At 46.5% G+C, this 23,022-nt stretch overlaps 1 protein-coding gene across 5 annotated transcripts in view; it reads right to left on the reverse strand.

The window, feature by feature from the left end:
* Positions 1-14,279: 14,279 nt before the first annotated feature.
* ptpro (protein tyrosine phosphatase receptor type O) overlaps positions 14,280-23,022 on the reverse strand; it is a 226,154-nt gene continuing 217,411 nt past the window's right edge. For 4 of the 5 annotated variants that reach the window (XM_038811154.1, XM_038811153.1, XM_038811151.1 and 1 more), the window contains 4 exons: positions 22,086-22,240; positions 18,097-18,232; positions 15,212-15,332; positions 14,280-14,656 (listed from right to left, as the gene is read on the reverse strand). In XM_038811154.1, the coding sequence (XP_038667082.1) occupies positions 15,222-15,332; positions 18,097-18,232; positions 22,086-22,240 (402 nt within the window). In that variant the 3' untranslated portion in view covers positions 14,280-14,656; positions 15,212-15,221. The remainder of the gene's footprint in view (positions 14,657-15,211; positions 15,333-18,096; positions 18,233-22,085; positions 22,241-23,022) is intronic. The other variant, XM_038811152.1, reaches the window with a different exon arrangement.

A 23,022-nucleotide genomic window follows, 5' to 3' on the forward strand; every position in this document is an offset into this window, starting at 1 on the left:
TCTACCTTAGCTAGTTCTTCTCTCATCCCATTGTAATCTCCTTTCTTTAAACACAAAACCTTGTATTTGATTTTACCTTCTCACCCTCCATCTGTATTTTAAATTCCACCATATTGTGATCGCTCCTTCCGAGAGGATTCCTAACTATGAGATCATGAATCAATCCCGTCTCATTACACAGGACAAGATCTAGGACCGCTTGTTCCCTCGTAGGTTCCATTACATACTGTTCTAGGAAACTATCGCGGATACATTCTATAAACTCCTCCTCAAGGTTGCCTTGACCGACCTGGTTAAACCAATCGACATGTAGATTAAAATCCCCCATGATAACTGCTGTACCATTTCTACATGCATCAGTTATCTCTTTGTTTATTGCCTGCCCCACCATAACATTACTATTTGGTGGCCGATAGACTACTCCTATCAGTGACTTTTTCACCTTACTATTCCTGATTTCCACCCAAATGGATTCAACCTTATCCTCCATAGCACCGATGTCATCCCTAACTATTGCCCGGATGTCATCCTTAAATAACAGAGCTACACCATCTCCCTTACCATCCACTCTGTCCTTCCGAATAGTTTGATACCCTCGGATATTTAACTCCCAGTCGTGACCATCCTTTAACCATGTTTCAGTAATGGCCACTAAATCATAACAAGATTAAAAGATATTTAGGTAGAATCAGATGTGAATAGTTTATTAGTAGGAACAGCTTACCTAGGTGATTGGAAGTTCAATGATGTACATTGCTAATGTCTAGAGTCAAGGAATTTAATAGGGGCAGACAGCCAAATACAGAGAGGGGCAGATCAAAGTGGAACAAAGGTATAATTGTCAGGACCCTCAGAGGCAAGGAAGGCCAGCTGACATCGAGCAGCCTCAGAAGCAGACAAACCAGTTTCCAGCTAACATTTGATGGCTCAGTTTACTTCTAAAAGCCTCTCAGCCTTAGAGCCAAGGCAGTGCAGAAAACCTTTGTAACAGCAGTCTAAATGTCTTAGCTGGACCAGGACAAGATGTTTCCCAGACTTGAGTACCCCCCCTGTATTGTTTGATAACTATAAGCTGATCTATTTAATTTGGATTGGGGAAAGGAGAAGTCTTCCTGTCGAGTGTATTTGTCTTTGCATTAATAAATAGTGTTAAATAAATAATTATTACTCGATGACTGGGCTGCTTATTCTCACTGGGGTTTCACTTGACTCTTCACATCATTCCAAAAGCGAAGCTTTCCATCCCCGCGAACTGGTGTTCCAAATTGGGATGCCCATGGAGATAACAGTAAGAAGTCTTACTCCAGTCCAACGTCGGCATCTCCTCACCTTGGAGATAACATCAAAGTGGTTTGTGAGAAAGTAGAAGTTATTCAATCAGCAGGATACGAACGTTCCTGCTTTCTCACTCGAAATGTATTCTATTCAAGGATATCACTATGGAGTCGGTATATGGATCTTTACAAGTGAACAACCTACTGCATTCTTTTTTTAAAATGTTTTTATTGATTTTTATATTTTATTGTACATAGTTAAGTCATCATTGACAAAGTCCAAGTTTGTACATTTACGTAGTTCTCTCTGGGAGGGAGAGGTCAAGACCAGCCCCCCCGGATGAGAGGGATAAATATATATGTGCTCGGAACTGGAACTTTCTGACTGTCTACTTGTTTCTTTCCCCCCTCTGCTGTGGCTGCTGGCCTTTTCTGTCTGTTATGTCCTGTTTGGGCACTTTGTGTCGCCCAGCTTGTTGTCCTTGACTCCGCTCCCTCCCGCTTGTTTCCAGATCCCCTCCCCACCTGCGTTCTGTGGTCTTCCCACACATTCTTCTGCTTCCCCCCCCCCCTTTCTTTTACATTGTAATGGCGGGCCTGTACCTATCCACCCCCCCCCCCCCCCCCCCCCCCCCCCCGGCTTTATTGGCTGCTGGCTGCAAACAGGCCTTGGATGAATGGTTGGTGAATGGCCCCGCCCTTACGTCATGTGGAAGCTCTCTTCTGACCTTCTGCCAGCCTGCAGCATTGGATGGTGCTGCTTCTCGCCAACTGAGCATGATTCTTTGGTGAGCGATTAAGGAGGCAAAGGCTAGGGTATCGCCCCCCCGCCCCCCTCCCCATGAAGAGTTCTGGCTGGTCTGCGGCCCCGAGAGCTGGTACGTTCGGGCATGGCGCCACCCTCACCCCCAGAACCCGGGACATTGCCTTAAGGAAGGTTGTCCAGAACCCGACAAGCCTGGAGCAGGCCTGAACAGATGGGTGTGGTTGGTCGGGCCTCAATGGTGCTGTTCACATTTGTCCTCCACCTCCAGGAAGAACCTGTTTATTCGGGTTTTGGTTAGGTGCACACTGTGCAGCACCTTTAGTTGCATTAGGTTTAGTCCTGCGCATGTGGAGGGGGGCTTTTCTCTGTTCAGTTCTTCGATTCAGAGTCTCCCCCCCCCCCCCTCTCTATTTCCAGTACCTACTGCATTCTTGATCTCAAATTTGAAAATCTACCTCTAATGGGGGTATGTAGTTTTAAATATTAATTTTCTCTAGATACAGTCGTGATCAGGAACACAGGCACAGTTTCACATTTAGGACTGAGATGAAGACAAATTTCTTCACTCAGATCGTTGTGAATCTTTGGAATTCCCGACCTCAAGGGGTCGTGGATGTGCCATCACTGAATATAGTTAACTCTGAGATTGATGGTGGAGTGGATTGAGGTGCCTGTCTCTTTAAGACAGCACAGCAGAGGGGAGTCACCTGGCTCAGGGGACCAAAGTGGATCGAGAGCAGGTGATCAGCCAGAGAGGGTGGAGTCCCCTCCTGGGCAGAATACATTGGGGAGCCATGGAGTAAAGATGTAAAGGCTGGAGCAGCAGCTCTGTGCTGCTCGATGGCAGTGAGGCCAGTGGCTTCCGTATATTTGTTCACTTGAAGAGTCTCATCACTGCCAGGCCACCACAGATGGATTTTTGGTCTCATGAGAATTGGGGGATGTGCACTTAGTGGGGAAGGTGGACTGGGGAACTGTATGTGAGCCACGTTGGCTGGCTTTAGTTGTTGGTTGGGTATTTTAAAACGGCAATATTACAATTGGCATGTAAAAAAGGCAATATTACAATAATCATGGGGGACTTCAATATGCAGGTGGACTGGGAAAATCGGGTTGGTAGTGGATCCCAAGAAATGGAATTTGTGGAATGTCTAAGATGTTTTTTGGAGCAGCTTGTGACAGAGCCTACAAGGGAACAGGCAATTCTGGATTTGGTGATGTGTAATGAGGCAGACTTGATTAGGGAACTTAAGGTGAAGGAACCCTGAGGGGGCAGTGACCACAATATGATAGAATTTGCCCTGCAGTTTGAAAGGGAGAAGCTGCAATCGGATGTAACGGTATTACAATTAAATAAGGGTAACTACAAAGACATGAAGGAGGAGCTGGCCAGAGTTGATTGGAAAAGGAGCTGAGCAGGGAAGACAGTGGAACAGCAATGGCAGGAGTTTTGGGGGGTTATTAGGGAGGCACAACAAAAATTCATCCCAAGGAGGAGGAAACATGCCGAGGGGAGGACAAGGCAGCCATGGCTGATGAGGGATGTAAAGGACAGCATAAAGGCTAAAGAAAAAGCATACAAAGTGGCGAGGATTAGTGGGAAACCAGCAGATTGGGAAGCTTCTAAAAGCGAGGAGAGGACAATTAAAAAAGCAATAAGGGGGGAGAAGATGAAGCATGAGTGCAAGCTAGCTAGTAATATAAAGGAAGATAGGAAGAGATTTTTTCAATATATAAAAGGTAAGAGAGAGGCAAAAATAGACATCGGACCACGAGAAAATGTGGCTGGAGAAGTAATAATAGGAAACAGAGAAATGGCAGACAAACTGAATAGTTACTTTGCATCAGTCTTCACGGTGGAAGACACCAGTGGGATGCCAGAGCTCCAGGAGAACCAGAAGGCAGAGGTGAGTGCAGTGACCATTACTAAGAAGGTTCTGGAGAAGCTGAAAAGTCTAAAGTTGGATAAGTCACCTGGACCAGATGGACTCCACCCCAGGATCCTAAAAGAGATAGCTGAGGAAATTGTGGAGGCATTAGTGATGATCTTTCAGGAATCACTGGAGGCAGGAACGGTCCCAGAGGACTGGAAGGTGGCTAATGTAACACTACTGTTTAACAAGGGAGGGAGGCAGAAGATGGGAAATTATAGGCCGGTTAGCCTGACTTCGGTCATTGGTAAGATTTTAGAGTCTGTTATTAAAGATGTGATCGTGAAGCACTTGGAAGTGCATGGTAAAATAGGACTGAGTCAGCACGGCTTTGTCAAAGAGAGGTCGTGTCTGACAAATCTGTTCGAGTTCTTTGAGGAGGTAACAAGCAAGTTAGACAAAGGAGAACCAGTGGACGTGATTTATTTAGATTTCCAGAAGGCCTTGACAAGGTGCCGCATTGGAGACTGTTAAATAAGTTAAAAGCCCATGCAGTTCAGGGTAAGACCTTGGCATGGAGAGAGGATTGGTTGACTGGCAGAAGGCAAAGAGTGGGGATAAAGGGGTCTTTTTCAGGATGGCAGCCGGTGACTAGTGGTGTGCCTCAGGGGTCTGTGCTGGGACCACAACTTTTCACAATATACATTAATGATCTGGAAGAAGGTACTGGAGGCACTGTTGCTAAGTTTGCAGATGATACAAAGATCTGTAGAGGGACCGGTAGTATTGAGGAAACAAGTGGGCTGCAAGTTGAACAAGCTAGGAGAGTGGGCAATGAAGTGGCAAATGAAATACAATGTGGAAAAGTGAGGTTATGCACTTTGGAAGGAGGAATCTAGGCATAGACTATTTTCTAAATGGGGACATGCTTCGGAAAGCCGAAGCACAAAGGGACTTGGGAGCCCTTGTTCACGATTCTCTTAAGATTAATGTGCAGGTTCAGTCGGCAATTAAGAAAGCAAATGCAATGTTAGCATTCATGTCAAGAGGGCTAGAATACAGGACCAGGGATGTACTTCTGAGGCTGTATAAGGCTCTGGTCAGACCCCATTTGGAGTATTGTGAGAAGTTTTAGGCCCCATATCTAAGAAAGGATGTGCTGGCCTTGGAAAGGGTCCAGAGGAGGTTCACAAGAATGATCCCTTGAATGAAAAACTTGTCGAATGAGGAACGTTTGAGAACTCTGGGTCTGTACTCGTTGGAATTTAGAAGGATGAGAGGGGATCTTATTGAAACTTACAAGATACTGCGAGGCCTGGATAGAGTGGATGTGGAGAGGATGTTTCCACTTGTAGGAAAAATTAGAACCAGAGGACACCATCTCAGATTAAGGGACGATCCTTTTTTTCCAGCCAAAAGGTGGAATTCTTTCAGCCAGAGGGTGGTGAATCTGTGGAACTCGCCGCAGAACGCTGTGGAGGCCAATTCACTGAGTGTCTTTAAGACAGAGATAGATAGGTTCTTGATTAATAAGGGTATCAGCGGTTATGGGGAGAAGGCAGGAGAATGGGAATGAGAAAATATCAGCCATGATTGAATGGCGGAACAGACTCGATGGGCCAAGTGGCCTCATTCTGCTCCTATGCCTGATGGTCTTATGGGTGGGTGTTATTTGTTCTGTTGATTGTTCCTCTTGAAAACTATATACGCCACAAAATGCCGAAGGGAGGCCAGAGAATCTCTCTAAAGCGAAATGGGGGAACTTTAAGGGGGTGCGGGAATAGAGAGATGTATTTGTGTATAAAATATTGACCGGTTGAGAGAACCGTTCATAAAGCATGCAATATTCTGGGCTTTATTCATAGAGACATATGGTACAAGAGCAAGGAGATCATGTTGAACCTGAATACATCACTAGTTCAGTCTCGACTGGATTATCAGGCTCAATCCTGGGTGTTGCACGCTAAGAAGATGTTGAAGGCATTAGAGAGAGTATAGAAATAATTCATAAGAATGGTTCCAGGGATGAGGAACGTCAGTTATATAGGTTGGGAAAGTTGGGATTTTTTTTCCTTCGAGAAAAGATGGCTGATAGGAGATTTGATAGAGATGTTAAAAATCATGAGAGGCCTACACAGAGTATACAGGGAGAAACTGTTCCCATTCCTGAAAGGATCCAGAACGAGCGGGCTCAGTTTTAAAGTCATTTGTAAAATAAACAACAGCGACGTGATGAAAAACATTTTCACGCAGTGAGTGGTTAACGTCTGGAATCCACTGCCTAAGAGAATGGTGGAGGCAGGTTCAATAGAAAAATTCAAAAGGCAATTAAACTCTTATCTGAATGATTCAAGGGAACCGGAGCTGTGAGCCAGGGAAGTAGGATGGAAATTGTCAGAGATGGGAGGAGAAAGTAATTAGTACACTAAAAGATTTATTTCTTGGGGGTCGTTTTGTGGGCTTGAAGGAGCTGGGAGCGAAGTATGGGCTGGAACAGGGGGAAATATTTAGATATATACAGTTTCGAGACTTTGCCAGAAAGGAGATACAGAGCTTCCCAGTAGAGCCGGCTTCCACATTGCTGGAGGAGGTGCTGACGACAGGGTGACTGGAGAAGGGGGTAGTGTCAGCGATTTACGGAGCTATTTTGGAAGAGGTGCTCCACCTCGTGTGCAAGGTTGGGGCTGATACAGCTGAAGGTGGTGTATAGAGCACACCTTACAAGCGCGAGGATGAGCCGGCTCCTTGAGGGGGTAGAAGATATGTGTGAACGTTGCCGGGGGAGGCCCTGCAAACTATGTTCATATATTTTGGTCCTGTCCAAAACTGGAGGATTACTAGAAGGAGGTGTTTAGGGTCATTTCTAAAGTGTTGCATGTGAAACTGGACCCGGGCCTTCAGGAGGCCATATTCGGGGTGTCAGACCAGCCGGGGTTGGAAACGGGCGTGGAGGCAGATGTTGTAGCCTTCGCCTCATTGATCGCCCGAAGGTGGATCCTGTTAGGTGGAGATCAACCTCTCCACCCTGTGCCCTGGCATGGCGGGGGAACCTGCTGGAATTCTTAACGCTTGAAAACGTCAAATTTTAACTGAGGGGAAGGATGGAGGTGTCTCCAATTCATGAGCATTATTCATTATGCACTTTCGAGAATTGGATCACATCGAACATTTGGGGGGTTGGGGGCTGGTCGGGTTGGGGGGAGATGGACTGTATGATGGTGACTATGGGTGATTCCTGATTCCTTTTTGTCATTTGTTTATGTTAACATGTGGGCCAGTATCTGGGGTTTGGTGGGAGGATGGGATCCTTGTTATTGATATGGGGATTGACATTACATTCGTTACTGTTTATTGTTAGGTGTAAATTTGGGAGAAAATGTGAAAAAGGAGAATTTAAAAAATGGGAAAAAAACAACTCTTATCTGAAAAGGGAGAAGGTGCAGGGTTACGGGGGGAGAAGGTGCAGGGTTACGGGGGGGAGAAGGTGCAGGGTCATGGGGGGGGAAAGTTGAAGGGTTACGGGGGGGAGAAGGTGCAGGGTTACGGGGGAGAAGGTGCAGGGTTACGGGGGAGAAGGTGCAGGGTTACGGGGGGGAGAAGGTGCAGGGTTACGGGGGAGAAGGTGCAGGGTTACGGGGGAGAAGGTGCAGGGTTACGGGGGGGAGAAGGTGCAGGGTTACGGGGGAGAAGGTGCAGGGTTACGGGGGGGAGAAGGTGCAGGGTTACGGGGGGGAGAAGGTCCAGGGTTACGGGGGAGAAGGTGCAGGGTTACGGGGGAGAAGGTGCAGGGTTACGGGGGGAGAAGGTGCAGGGTTACGGGGGAGAAGGTGCAGGGTTACGGGGGGAGAAGGTGCAGGGTTACGGGGGGGGAGAAGGTGCAGGGTTACGGGGGGGAGAAGGTGCAGGGTTACGGGGGGAGAAGGTGCAGGGTTACGGGGGGAGAAGGTGCAGGGTTACGGGGGGGGAGAAGGTGCAGGGTTATGGGGGAGAAGGTGCAGGGTTACGGGGGGAGAAGGTGCAGGGTTACGGGGGGAGAAGGTGCAGGGTTACGGGGGAGAAGGTGCAGGGTTACGGGGGGGAGAAGGTGCAGGGTTACGGGGGAGAAGGTGCAGGGTTACGGGGGGGAGAAGGTGCAGGGTTACGGGGGGAGAAGGTGCAGGGTTACGGGGGAGAAGGTGCAGGGTTACGGGGGGGAGAAGGTGCAGGGTTACGGGGGGGAGAAGGTGCAGGGTTACGGGGGGAGAAGGTGCAGGGTTACGGGGGGGAGAAGGTGCAGGGTTACGGGGGAGAAGGTGCAGGGTTACGGGGGGGAGAAGGTGCAGGGTTACGGGGGGGAGAAGGTGCAGGGTTACGGGGGGAGAAGGTGCAGGGTTACGGGGGGGAGAAGGTGCAGGGTTACGGGGGGGAGAAGGTGCAGGGTTACGGGGGAGAAGGTGCAGGGTTACGGGGGGAGAAGGTGCAGGGTTACGGGGGGGAGAAGGTGCAGGGTTACGGGGGGGAGAAGTTGCAGGGTTACGGGGGGGAGAAGGTGCAGGGTTACGGGGGGGGAGAAGGTGCAGGGTTACGGGGGGGAGAAGGTCCAGGGTTACGGGGGGAAAAGGTGCAGGGTTACGGGGGGAAAAGGTGCAGGGTTACGGGGGGAAAAGGTGCAGGGTTACGGGGGGAAAAGGTGCAGGGTTACGGGGGGAAAAGGTGCAGGGTTACGGGGGGGAGAAGGTGCAGGGTTACAGGGGGAGAAGGTGCAGGGCTACGGGGGAGAAGGTGCAGGGCTACGGGGGAGAAGGTGCAGGGTTACGGGGGGAGAAGGTGCAGGGCTACGGGGGAGAAGGTATAGGGTTACGGGGGAGAAGGTGCAAGGTTACGGGGGAGAAGGTGCAGGGTTACGGGGGGAGAAGGTGCAGGGTTACGGGGGAGAAGGTGCAGGGTTACGGGGGAGAAGGTGCAGAGTTACGGGGGGGGAGAAGGTGCAGGGTTACGGGGGAGAAGGTGCAGGGTTACGGGGGAGAAGGTGCAGGGTTACGGGGGGAGAAGGTGCAGGGTTACGGGGGGAGAAGGTTCTGGGTTACGGGGGGAAAAGGTGCAGGGTTACGGGGAGAAGGTGCAGGGTTACGGGGGAGAAGGTGCAGGGTTACGGGGGAGAAGGTGCAGGGTTACGGGGGGGAGAAGGTTCTGGGTTACGGGGGGAGAAGGTTCTGGGTTACGGGGGGAAAAGGTCCAGGGTTACGGGGGGAAAAGGTCCAGGGTTACGGGGGAGAAGGTGCAGGGTTACGGGGGAGAAGGTGCAGGGTTACGGGGGAGAAGGTGCAGGGTTACGGGGGAGAAGGTGCAGGGTTACAGGGGAGAAGGTTCTGGGTTACGGGGGGAAAAGGTGCAGGGTTACGGGGGAGAAGGTGCAGGGTTACGGGGGAGAAGGTGCAGGGTTACGGGGGGAAAAGGTGCAGGGTTACGGGGGAGAAGGTGCAGGGTTACGGGGGGAGAAGGTGCAGGGTTACGGGAGAAGAAGGTGCAGGGTTACGGGGGGAAAAGGTGCAGGGTTACGGGGGAGAAGGTGCAGGGTTACGGGAGAAGAAGGTGCAGGGTTACGGGGGGAAAAGGTGCAGGGTTACGGGGGAGAAGGTGCAGGGTTACGGGGGGAGAAGGTGCAGGGTTACGGGAGAAGAAGGTGCAGGGTTACGGGGGGGAGAAGGTGCAGGGTTACGGGGGGAGAAGGTGCAGGGTTACGGAGGGAGAAGGTGCAGGGTTACGGGGGAAGGGCAGGGTTACGGGGGGAGAAGGTGCAGGGTTACGGGGGGGAGAAGGTGCAGGGTTACAGGGGAGAAGGTTCTGGGTTACGGGGGGAAAAGGTGCAGGGTTACGGGGGGAGAAGGTGCAGGGTTACGGGGGGAGAAGGTGCAGGGTTACGGGGGGAGAAGGTGCAGGGTTATGGGGGGAGAAGGTGTAGGGTTATGGGGGGAAGGTAGGGAAATGGCACTCTTGCTCATTTGGAGAGACAGTTCAGAACCGAGGGGCCAAGAGGCGCTGTAAATATTATGTGGTTCTGTGAAATTTAAAATGTACATATTTCTTGCTGCGTAGACACATTTTAACCGTTAAGTTAGATTATGGCTGATCTGTATCTTAACACTGTTACCCTCTTTGGTTCCATATCCCTAACACACTTGCCCAAAAAACCCATCAATTTCAGTTCTGAAGTTTTCAGATGACCTGGTCTTACCATCTTTTTGGGGGCAAGAGTATTCCAGACTTCTGCTAATGTGTGAAGCAGTGCTTCCGAACAGCAACACAGAACTTATTTTGGTTGTGTCAATTTGTTCCAGTTTCTTCACCAGCAGAAATGGTTCCTCTCTCCTATCAAATCTTTTAATCATCTTAAAAATATTACCCTTTCATTGTCTATAGGGTAGCTTTGTCTATAGGGTAGCACGGTAGCATTGTGGATAGCACAATCGCTTCACAGCTCCAGGGTCCCAGGTTCGATTCCGGCTTGGGTCACTGTCTGTGCGGAGTCTGCACATCCTCCCCGTGTCTGCGTGGGTTTCCTCCGGGTGCTCCGGTTTCCTCCCACAGTCACAACTATGTGCAGGTTAGGTGGATTGGCCATGATAAATGCCCTTAGTGTCCAAAATTGCCCTTAGTGTTGGGTGGGGATATGGGGATATGGGGTTATGGGGATAGGGTGGAGGTGTTGACCTTGGGTAGGGTGCTCTTTCCAAGAGCCGGTGCAGACTCGATGGGCCAAATGGCCTCCTTCTGCACTGTAAATTCTATGATCTATGATATACGTGAAGGAATACAAACCTAGGCTATGCTACTTGACATTGCTGCTGAACTGCATTGCAGCCCACTCCAATGAATATACCCAGCCTTTGGTGATGTAGGAGGTCTTGCGGTATTGTGGGCAGAGTACCTACCTCCGTATCAGAAGCTCCAGGTTCGAGTCCCGCTCCAGGTGTTGATGGTCAAGGAAGGTGCGTTCACAACGCGGCCAAACAGGTTGAGTGTCAACCTGCAAAATCCTTGGAACAGATGGAAAACTGCCTCAGTGCACCACTAGGTGCAGGGAGAGAATTGGAATTAGGTGAAGTGCCCTGACTGAATGCAATGGTCCAGATGTAGTTTAACCAGAGCTTTATATAACTGTAGGATCATTTCTATCCAGCCCTTTTAAGATGATGGTTAATCCCCCATTAACATTAAAAAAAATTTTTGTACCCGTCCGCTAGTTTTTAACATTTCTGTAAATCCTTCTTGCTCCTACACAGATCCCAGCACCTCACCATTTAGGAAATACTCTTATTGATCTATCTTGGGTCTAGAGTGGTGTCCTCACACTTGCCCACACTGAACTCCATCTCCTTCCGTTCTGTTGGTTCACTTATTCTATCAATGTCTTTTTATAACTTTCTGCTTTTATCTACACTACTTACAGTGCTATCTACCTTAAATGTTGGCAGCAAATTTGGGCGTATGGAGTTCTGTTCCTTCATCTAAGGCATTTGTTTAGCTCAGTTGGCTGGACAGCTGGTTTGTGATACAGAGCGAGACCAACAGCACGGGTTCAATCCCTGTACTGGCTGATGTTATTCATGAACCTCATGATATTTATTGGCTTCTCAACCTTGCCTCTGAGGTGAGGTGATCCTCAAGTGAAATCACCACCAGTCTGCTCTCCTCCGCAAAGGAGAAAATCAGCCTATGAAGCTGGGCCTATGGTGACTTTACTTACTTCACATATGGTGAAAAGCTGAGCCCAGGGACAGTTCCCTGGAGAACATCACCAATTACACCCTGCCCACTGGAGTGTACATGTGAGGTTATACATTTTGGGATGGAAGCAGTAGATTGGGAATGTACACTCAATGGGAAGACCTGAGAGTTCAGGTCAATAATTCCCTGAATGTGTGAATTCAGGCAGATGAAATCAAAACAACAGCAAAATGCATTTTGGTTCATAAATAGGAGCAAAGAGTGCACATGTAAAATAGTAATTTGTACTAAAGATGGGTTAGACCACATAATACTGTGGTTCAGTTCTGCTTTCCCCATTATAGAAAGGAATAAAGCTTGGAGCACAAAAAGGTGGATGCATAGGAAACTGCTGAGACAGAGAAGGTATAAAGGAGATTTTTAAAATTATAAAAAGTTTGGGAGCTGCTGATGAAGGGGCCATCAATTTAAAGTTCACTCAAGGGAGGAGAGAAAGGTCAAGGCTCTTAGTTTTTGGACTGTTTAGCGAAGGCATAAAGATGTTATTAATTCCTGATAACCTGAAATGGTCACAGTTCAGGTGGAAAAACAAATCACAAGCCAGTGCAAACTAATGATTTATTGTCAGCGAGGTTTTCTTATATTGGTGCATTCCAAGTACTGGCACAGTTCAAAGCTGAAAAATCTACACTACAGCAAGCCACCGAAAAATAAATTAGAGAAACTGTATAATACAAAGATTTCATGTACAAATATGATTTCTTACGAATGGTACAAAAGTGCGCGACAAACGGCCAAAACTAGTGTTGCACCTTTTTTTCTGAATCTTCACTTAAGCCCGGCATATCAAATATTGCACCATGCTTTTGGTATCTTTCTGTAATGGCCGTTTCTGGTTTTAGCCTGAACAACAGGAGGTCAAAGGTATAACCGCCGGAATGAATTATTCTCTTCTACCTCATTGAAAACTTAACACTTCAGAAATGCAAGTTTGTGTTGGCAAGGCATTATAGCATAGTAATAATTCAACCAAAAGTTGAGCAATATCTGGTTGTTACACTTAAGAATAATTTGGAGGACTTTACAGACTATTCCTAAAATGTGTTTGGAGATATCTTGCTTCGTAACCATGATGGCTGAAGGCCAGAGATTTGCTATGGGCTAGCATCCTATTTTTAAGCAATGTGATGAGTGTGAGTTTTGCCCATCATTTTGAGTTCAATTTACGCTGCTTTTTAAATATGCTTTTTAAAACGATGCAAACCCAAATCCCATGATCAGCTGATATCCCGCTAATTATTGGTGCTTTACAGATGATCCCAACCCTTAACTTGTAATTGTTTTTACAGGTCTGCTTTGAGGTGACAGGTTTTCTTACCACTGTCGGATTACAGTTCAACAGCAATCAGCGGCTGGTGCTGAATCATGCACTGACTGTCCCGTGTAGCTTTTATTTTGGGGGGGGTAAATTTCCTGTGACAAATCATAGATCACAGAATCCCTACAGTGCATAAGGAAGCCATTTGGCCCATCCAATCTGCACTGACCCTTCCAAAAGAACACTGTACCTAAGCCCGCCCTATCCTCATGGCCCCATTCATTGATCATAGCCCTTCCACCTAACCTGCACACTTTTGGATACTAAGGGGCAATTTATCATGGCCAATCCACCTAACCTGCAGTTCTTTGGGCTGTGGGAGGAAACTGGAGCAGCCGGAGGAAACCCACGCAGACAGGGGGAGAAGGTGCAAACTCCACACACAAAGTGACCCAAGGCCGGAATTGAACCCGGGTCCCTGGCGCTGTGAGGCAGCAACGCCCATCACTTCCAGCATTTTGTGCACCGTATGAAAAATACAAAACGTTTTACATGATTTAAATCTATTCAAGTATTCAAGTGATCTTTTGCTGGCGCTCCATTTATATTCAGAGTCCCACTTTTATGTGCATCAGTCATGTAATTTTTTTTTAAAAAAGCTCTTTTCAGAGCCAGGAGAATTCAGCAGTCAAAAGGGCAAAGTGGGTGGATGCTGGAAAACAATGATCATAACGCAATATGGAACAGTGAATGTTACCTCATCTGCAGCACAACAACAACTGTCAAGACACATCAATGCATTACACAACATCAATAATAATTAACAGTATGTGCATTATTGAGGAATATTTCTCAGATCTGCAGTGCCAGATAAATCCTCTTATTCAACTACATCCGATGCAAATATCATAGAATTTACAGTGCAGAAGGAGGCCATTCGGCCCATCGAGTCTGCACCGGCTCTTGGAAAGAGCACCCTACCCAAGGTCAACACCTCCCCCTATCCCAATAACCCAGTAACCCCACCCAACACTAAGGGCAATTTTGGACACTAAGGGCAATTTATCATGGCCAATCCACCTAACCTGCACATCTTTGGACTGTGGGAGGAAACCGGAGCACCCGGAGGAAACCTACGCACACACGGGGAGGATGTGCAGACTCCGCACAGACAGTGACCCAAGCCGGAATCGAACCTGGGACCCTGGAGCTGTGAAGCATTTGTGCTATCCACAATGCTACCGTAATGTAATTTATTATTGCATAAATACAATAATTTTTTTTATGTTATCTCCAGAACTTCCTCAGTCATTTCACAGTTTTTAACCATTTACATTAAAGTATGTTTTTTTTTGGTTTGTATTAAAAAAAAGGCGAGAAGATTCCAGGAAAGCAGACTTTTAGTGAAAAGTTATCTTTGTAAAATGGTGCATTAACTGAACAAGAGCAATGGAATGCAACACACTTCATTCTTTCTTCCCTATGCAGTTGTTGCTTGTACCCACTTTAAAACGTTTCAAAAGAATTTGGTCCCACACTGAACTTTTCACTGGTGGAAACAGTTCAAAGACACTACAGGTACTTTAAGGCATCGCTCCAGAGCATTTGTTTCTTTGTATTTTCTTTTTGTCTCTCCGTTGCTCGTACTGATCCTGTGGTCAGAGCCAAGCACAGGATACCTGAAGCTTGGGCTAAAGAAGTGTGCTGTGAAGTTTGGAATCTGAAAGACAAGTAAACATTACACGGTGCTGGAGGGTGGAAATGATGCAGTTGTAACTAGTGCAAGCTTTAATCGTAAGCAATTACATTTTATTTCAGCAGTAACATCATGGAGAATTGCATCCATTTCCTTGTTGAATAGCAGTGAGCTAGCTACCTGATTTTCAAGTGCATTATTGAAGGAATTTACAGGGATTACGTTTATCATATGCTGCAGGCAAGTTAAGCTGAGCCTTTCATGGTGCTCAGCGTGTATACCTGGGAACCATGTAGAAAAATTTAATCAACAATTCCATCAACTTGCGAAGGATCTCAGGCTACTTATTTAAATAAATGCTGATGTTAAGATTGAGGATTTGTCCTCCAGCACCGCACTAAAGATAGGCCTTTGCAAACATCCCAACAACATCACAACATTCAAACAGGACAATCTTGAGAGTAGGAGTTAAAGTTAAAGGCATTGGGTTACTGGAGCTGGAGCTGGGCTGGGTTGGACATCTATAGTCTGATGTTAATATACCAAGCAGTATACCGTTATATAACAAACAATTCGTACCCTGCAGACCTCATAGCTGGGATGGTCGAGAATTCTCATATATCACATCACTGTTGCTGTACTGCTGCCTTCTCTTTTTCCACATCAGCTGCACACACCGATGAATGAAGATGTATTGCTCCTGAGTGAAAGACAATCCAGAGTAAGATCATCGCAACTATGTATCGTGAACTACTCCCTTTTGGGGTTCATAATTAGTTAAGAAATGAATCAGATCAATTCAGTTAGAAGGAAAACCTCAAGTTAAATATTTTATATTTTATATATTAAACAAATGACAAAAAGGAATCAGGGATCACTCATAGTCGCCCTTAATACACACAGTCCCCTTCCCCTCCCACCCATTCCCCAACTAATGTTCGATGTTATCCAGTTCTTGAATGTACATAATGAATAATGCCCATGAATTGTAGAACCCCTCCGTCCTTCCCCTCAGTTCAAACTTAACCTTCTCAAGAGTCAAGAATTCCAACAGGTCCCCCCGCCACGCCAGGGCACAGGGTGGAGAGGTTGCGCTCCATCCCATCAGGATCCACCTTCGGGCAATCAATGAGGCGAAGGCTACAACATCTGCCTCCGCATCCGTTTCCAACCCTGGCTGGTCCATCACCCCGAATATGGCCTCCCGGGGACCCAGGTCCAGTTTCACATGCACCACCTTGAAAATTACCCTAAAATCCTCCTTCCAGCAATCCTCTAGCTTTAGTCAGGACCAAAACATATGAAAATGATTATCGCCTCCCTCTCCCCCCGCAAAGCTCACACACATCTTCTACTCCTTCAAAGAATCGGCTCATCCTTGCCCTCATGAGGTTTGCCCTGTACACCACCTTCAGCTGTATCAGACCCAACCTCGGACACGAGGTGGAGGCATTTACTCTCCAGAGCACCTCACACCAGAACCCCTCCTCTATAACCTCTCCCAACTCTTCCTCCCACTTTGCTTTGATCCCTGCCCGTGATGCCTTATCCTCTTCCAAAATAACTCTGTAAACCGCTGACAATACCTCCTTCTCCAGTCCCCCTGTCGTCAGCACCTCCTCCAGCAATGTGGAGGCCGGTTCCTCCGGGAAACTCTGTATCTCCTGGCAAAATCTCGAACCTGCATGTATCTAAACGTTTCCCCCTGCTCCAGCCCATACTTAGGTTCCAGCTCCTTTAATCCTGCAAACCGACCCCGAAGAAACAAATCTTTTAGCGTCTTAATCCCCTTCTCCTCCCATTTCCGAAAATTTCCATCCCACCTCCCTGGCTCAAATCTGTGGTACCCCCGAATCGGCATTTCCCTTGACCCTGCCCCAACCCGAAGTGTTGGTGAAATTGCCTCCAAATTCTCAATTATTACCGGACTCCCTGAGTATTTCCCCGGGGCTATCGGGAGTGGGGCGGTTGCTAGTGCTTTCAGTCCTGACCCACTTCACAAACTCTCCTCCATTCTGACCTACTGGGAATCAACCCCTCTGACCCAGCTCCGCACCTTCTCCATATTCACTGCCCAGTAGTAGTACATCAGGTTCGGAAGACCCAAACCCCCTGCCTGCCTTCCCCTCTGTAACAGCACCTTTCTCACTCTGGCCACGTTCCCTCCCCATATGAAAGAGGTAATCCTTCCCTCAATCTCTCTGAAAAAAGCCTTTGGCAGGAAAATCGGTAGGCATTGAAAAATAAACAGAAATCGCGGCAACACATTCATTTTAGCCCGCCAGTGACAGAGGGAGACCATCCCACCTTGCCAGATCAGCTTTCACTCTCCCCACCAAACTAGAGATGTTGTACCTGCGAAGCCTCCCCCACTCCCGGGCAACCTGCATCCCCAGATACCTAAAGTGAGTCCCTGCCCTACGGAATGGCAGCCCCCCCACCCCCGGCTGAGACACCACAAAATACTCACTCTTGTCTAGGTTCAGCTTGTACCCCGAGAAAAACCCAAATTCTCGCAGTAGCTCCAATATTCCCCCTATCGACACACTCGGTTCTGACACCTATAACAACAAGTCGTCGGCATATAAGGACACCCTATGCTCTATCCCCCCCCCCCCCTCCTCCCCCCCGCACTATTCCTTTCCATGCTCCCAAACTTCTTAATGCGATGGCCAACGGCTCAACCGCAAGTGGAATCAGCAGAGGGGACATAGGACATCCGTGCCTCGTCCCACAGTGGAGAGAGAAGTATCTCGAGCTGATGTTATTTGAGCAGACACTCGCCCTCGGCTCCTTATATAGTAGCTTTACCCAGTTCACAAATCTTGGTCCAATCCCAAACCGCTCCAGAATTGCAATCAAGTACCCCTATTCTACCCGGTCAAACACCTTCTCGGCGTCCAATGCCACAACCACCTCTGTTTCCTTCCCCTCCCCTGGTGCCACAACGACGTTCAAAACCCTCTTAATGTTCTAAAAAAGCTGCCTCCCTCTCACAAACCCCGTCTGATCCTCACCTATCACCTTCAGGAGGCACTACCTCCTCTGTGCTTATTACAGTTGTCCTTGCTACAATATATTGTATCGTCACTGTCTGCTCTGTAGCGTTCTCCATCAAAGTGTCTCACAATCTGTGTTTATGATTCTTAATAGATTAGTTTCACAAATTTGATGTTAAACGTGCATGTCATTGAGGATGTTTTGAAGTCAATTACACACTAATCAATATCAGAGCGTTTAAAAATACACCAGAAAGCAGTGAAACAAAACAGGCAGTACAGAAATGTTCAGTCTTGCTCATGAAGCTTTCTACTTTATCTACAAATTCAAAGAAAGTAAACTTAGAATTACACTAATTTCAATGAAACTCATGAACTAGTTTGCCTGGCTAGACTAATAGTTACACTACTAGAGCAGAATGGCTGCAGTCTGTTTTCTCCTGTAAAACTCCATCCAGGACCTACCTCTGTCTGAACCATTGATGTCCGGTAATTACGCATTTCGGCCACCAGGCCCAGGATGTCTACATACTCATGCTCAACGATGTGCTGCATGAGGCGATCAAGAGCTATAAAGGTTCCTGTCCTTCCCACACCAGCGCTAGACATGTCAGAAATACATTAGTTAAATCATATTATTCTAAACAAAGGGCCTTAACCTTGATGCAGATATTGATTGAGCCTTGACTGATCGATTAGTTGCTGCACTAAGACTATTAAAGAAATCTATTCTCATTAATGCAAATGGATATGTAATGAAATTCCTAGGTATCCTTGAATTTATACTCGTCCAGGGCAAAACATTTCCTAATTTGCTTTATACGCTTAGGAAAGATTTCAAGGCTTTGGGGAGGCATGCGTTGGAATGCACTGCCTGGAAAGGTAGTGGGAAAATGTTCAATAGTAACCTAGGAATTAAATATAATAATAATCTTTATTATCGTCACCAGTAGGTTTACATTAACAGTGCAATGAAGTTAAAATGAAAAGCCCCTTGTCGCCACATTCCGGCACCTTTTTTGGGTACACACATTGACCCAAATGGGAATTGAACCTGGGACCCTGGTGCTGTGAAGCAACAGTGCTAACCACAGTGCTACCGTGCCGCCCGCTTGGAAAAGGAGAAATGTATTGGGTATGGACACAGCAGGGGAGTGGGACTAATTACTCTTTCAAAGGACTGGCACAGGCACAATGGCCTCCTTTGGATTTGTATGATTCCACATGGTAAATATGGGGAAGAAAAGCTACCATCAAAATTCCTCTAAACCCCAATTTACCTTGGCGAGTTGCTGCAGTATATCCTGTAGATGGTACACTCTGCAGTAAACTTAATCTAAGGAGACTGTGCTCTCTACTTATTGATGTCTAAGCAAAGATCATCGCTGTTGTAACATTAAACCTGTTAAAATAATTGTCTGACCCTTTAAGCACTGAATTAAAGTAAAACATTTTCCCAAAAAACATAATTTAAACAAATCTTTCCCAACTTGATTGGCATACAACTTGACTCCCATGGGAGCAGGATAATAATTTTATAAATTTTGAAATGCTTGAATACACTAAATTTAATTTTCACGTTTTTCTGTAGGCGATGAGCATTTCATAATTGAGTAGATTTTGAGTCAACTTTTTCCTTTCAAATCTGGGGACCTTCATTTTATGATGCATACAGAAATGTGATTGTGATCTGCTCCGGAACTCTGTTCTCGGTCTCCATTTAAGTGGGTGTAAGGGGAATATTCAAAATGGATTCCATAATTCCAAGCACTCAAATATTTTCTCAATCCTGCACCATCCGAGACAGCATAGCGGAGGGGTAGGAGAGATGATACCCGGAGCAAGTCACCTTAGCGGCTCTCCTAACCCAGCATCAGTTTAGCAATAGTCAGGGAATACGACCAGAGATTGCATGTGTTGCGGGGGGGAGGAGAAAATAAAAATTAACTTTCAATATTGTACAATATTGAACCAAGGACTTCAGAAAGTGAGTTTTTTCACACTAAAGTTATAAACCATTTAAAGAATGCACTTATTTAACCTTTTACCTTTGCATAATTTAAGTACATGCAGGGCAGAATTCTTTCATAGGCGCGTGAGTCACTGGCAAGGCCTTAATTGGCCTTTATTGCGTGATTTGCTCGGCAAGTCCAGAAGACAGTTAAGAGTCAACCACATTGCTGTGGATCTGGAGTCACATGTAGGCAAGACCGGGTAAAGATGGAAGATGTCCTTGACAATTGACAATGGTTTCTCATTCAGCAATGCTGGGAATAGCTTTTTTTTTAGCTAATATAGGTTATTTCGCTCCACTTGAGCAAATATTGGTGAGTAATATTCACACCCATCTTTCCTAAAACTGCCACACGTCTTTTTTTTACATACTGAAGGGATAGATTAGGAAAGCTTCTTTTTAATGAATTTAGAGTACCCAATTAATTTTTTCCAATTAAGGGGCAATTTAGCATGGTCAATCCACCTATCCTGCACATCTTTGGGTTGTGGGGGAAAAACCCACGCAAACACGGGGAGAAAGTGCAAATTCCACACGGACAGCGACCCAGAGCCGGGATCGAACCTGGGACCTTGGTGCCGTGAGGCAGCAATGCTAACCACTGTGCCACCGTGCTGCCCAGGAAAACTTTTTTTAACACCGGGTTGTTAGAAAATGGAATTCCTACTAGAAGCAAAATCCAGAATAACTTCTGAAAGGGAAATGTAAACTCATATGTAAAAGGACAATTTAAAAGGAAATGGTGAACAGGCAGGGTACTAGGATTAAATGCATAATTCTTTCAAAAATCCTGACACAATCAGCTGAATTATCGCCTCTTGTGATTCAAAATTCTGACATTCATGGAGTAAAGGAAGGAAACTTGCATTTTTGTAACTTTTACATGATCCAGTACAGAGATGAAGAGAAATTATTTCCTCTGCGGGTCGCGAGTCTTTGAAACTTTCTTTCTAAAAAGGCAGAGCTAGATAGATTTCCGATGAGCAGAGGGGTGAAAGGTTATCGGGGGTAGGTGGCAACGTGGACTTGAGGTTACAATCAAATCACCGTAATCATAATGAATGGTGAAGTAGGCTCGAAGGCCCGAGTGGCCTACTTCTCCTAATTCATACGTTCATTTACAAACAGGTGGCTGAATTACATGCAACAAAGGTCCGAGAGAGTGCAAATTAATGAATGGCCAATTAATCTGCTTTTGTGATATTGACTGAGGGATGAATCTCAGTCTGGATGCCTGGAGAACTCCCTGCGCTTCTTCAGGTCGTGCCAGGGAATTCATTTTGCCCATTCGAGTAGCTTAATACATCTCTCGATTCATGTCCGACAACTCAGCCAAGCTGTATTTGGGGAAAAAAAATTATCCTGCATGTCTGAGTTCACTTGAATAAGCAAACAATGCAATTGTAGGCTAGTAAAAAAAAACAGCTTCTCCTCGTTGGGTTTTAAAGAAAGAAAACAATAAAAGAAATTGAGAGTGATTTGGAATAACTGCTGGGCGCAGCAGGTTGGACGAGAAGTAATCGGAAGAGGACTTCTACAGGACGTGGAAGCCGTTCACCAATTTATTCCAAGACCCGTTCACAGCCAGCAATCAGGAGAGTAAGGTGGGGGAGGGAGGATGACACGGGTGGGCCACAGGATAGAGAAGTAAAGGGAGGGGGAGGGGAGGGAGGAAGGGTGAAGGCACGCAAAAAAGAACGCGAGGGACAAGCAGGATGGACAAAGCCGCAAGGGACAGATCCGAGGGCAAGCTGAGGCCCAAACCAAACTAAATAAATGCTGGTAAATACGCGTTTTGACCATTTGGGGAATGTAAAATATGTATGCTGACTAAAGGGGGGGTCACGGCCACAGTTGTAGTGAAGATACCCGCTTGTGAATATGTGTGGTGGTTTTTGGCGAGGTTTTGTAATTTATAAATTGTTGGATATAAAATCTGAAAAAACAATAAAAACATTTTTGAAAAAAAGACCAGAAGTAGTTCAGGAGTTCTGAATTTTGAAATATAGAGTAGTATTTCTGTTATCTAGCATTTTACCAACCGGAATTCTCTATCAAACGGAATTCTGGGGATAGGTCTGTTTTCCTTTCTGATTGGGCGTGTCACAGTCACTGTTAATAGTTGACGATGGCCTGTCTTCGCTCCATCTTGGCCTCCTCCTGATCTGTTGCACACCCTACCCTTAGCTTCACTCACTCCATTTGCCCACTCCCGCACCTCCTGAGACCTCAACGCATCATCCTGGAGTTCTCCCATTGGATGCAAATGTACCTCACATCTCCTGTTAACCGCCGTATTTGATTAACTGGCCCCTCTCATTCCCAGCACATGCAGGAAAACATAGATTCTCATGTATTTCTTCTCTTCAACCTGCAATGAAGACTTACTTGAGCACAAGTCAATTTTATTAAAATAATCAAATCATTCAAACAGACTCGCCTGCAGTGCACCATTATCGGCCCGGGTCTCTCCATCGTCTCCTGCCGGACCAACTGTACAAACTGTAGGATGTTCTCTGCTGTGGTACCAGTAGGGACACCATGATCGGGCCATGCCACATAATTATAGTGAATCACCCTCTGAACTTCATCAGCCTGTGCAAAAGACATATTTGTGGAGAATGTATTACAGTGAACTGCATGAATTAAATCTAAGCAAGGCCACGTTGCACTCAAAATAAACTCCCACCACGCTGTAATCGCTTCCCGTTTCAATTTTAATATCACATTTCAGATGTTCTCCCTCTGTCTCTCCCCGTGTCTGCATGGGGTTCCTCCGGGTGCTCTGGTTTCCTCCCACAGTCCAAGGATATGCAGGTTAGGTGAATTGGCCATGCTAAATTGCCCCTCAGTGCCCAAAATTGTGCAGGTTAGCTGGAGTTACAGAGATAGGGTGGGATGTGGGCCTGAGTGGGTGCTCTTTCAGAGGGTCAGTGCAGACTAGATGGGCCGGATGGCCACCTTCTGCACTGTAGGGATTCTATGATGTGAACAGATGAAAATTTGTCTGTGACCTTTGCTGATGTACTCCTCTGGACACTACTCCTTATTGAGAATGAAATCACAGCTGGGACCCAGCAAAGGAGAGAGAGTGAAATTAGGGGGATTTTCAGTTCATTTAACAATATTATCATGTAAAATGTGCAATAAGCACATTTAGCACAGGGCTAAATCGCTGGCTTTGAAAGCAGACCAAGCAGGCCAGCAGCACGGTTCGGTTCCCGTAACAGCCTCCCTGAACAGGCACCAGAATGTGGCGACTAGGGGCTTTTCACAGTAACTTCATTTGAAGCCTACTCGTGACAATAAGCGATTTTCATTTTTTCATTTCATAAGCGATTCAACGCATGCTGCCAAGAAATGGGTAGAATAAGCAA

This window comes from Scyliorhinus canicula, chromosome 11, assembly GCF_902713615.1.
Source record: "Scyliorhinus canicula chromosome 11, sScyCan1.1, whole genome shotgun sequence".
NCBI classification, from domain to species: Eukaryota; Metazoa; Chordata; class Chondrichthyes; order Carcharhiniformes; family Scyliorhinidae; genus Scyliorhinus; species Scyliorhinus canicula.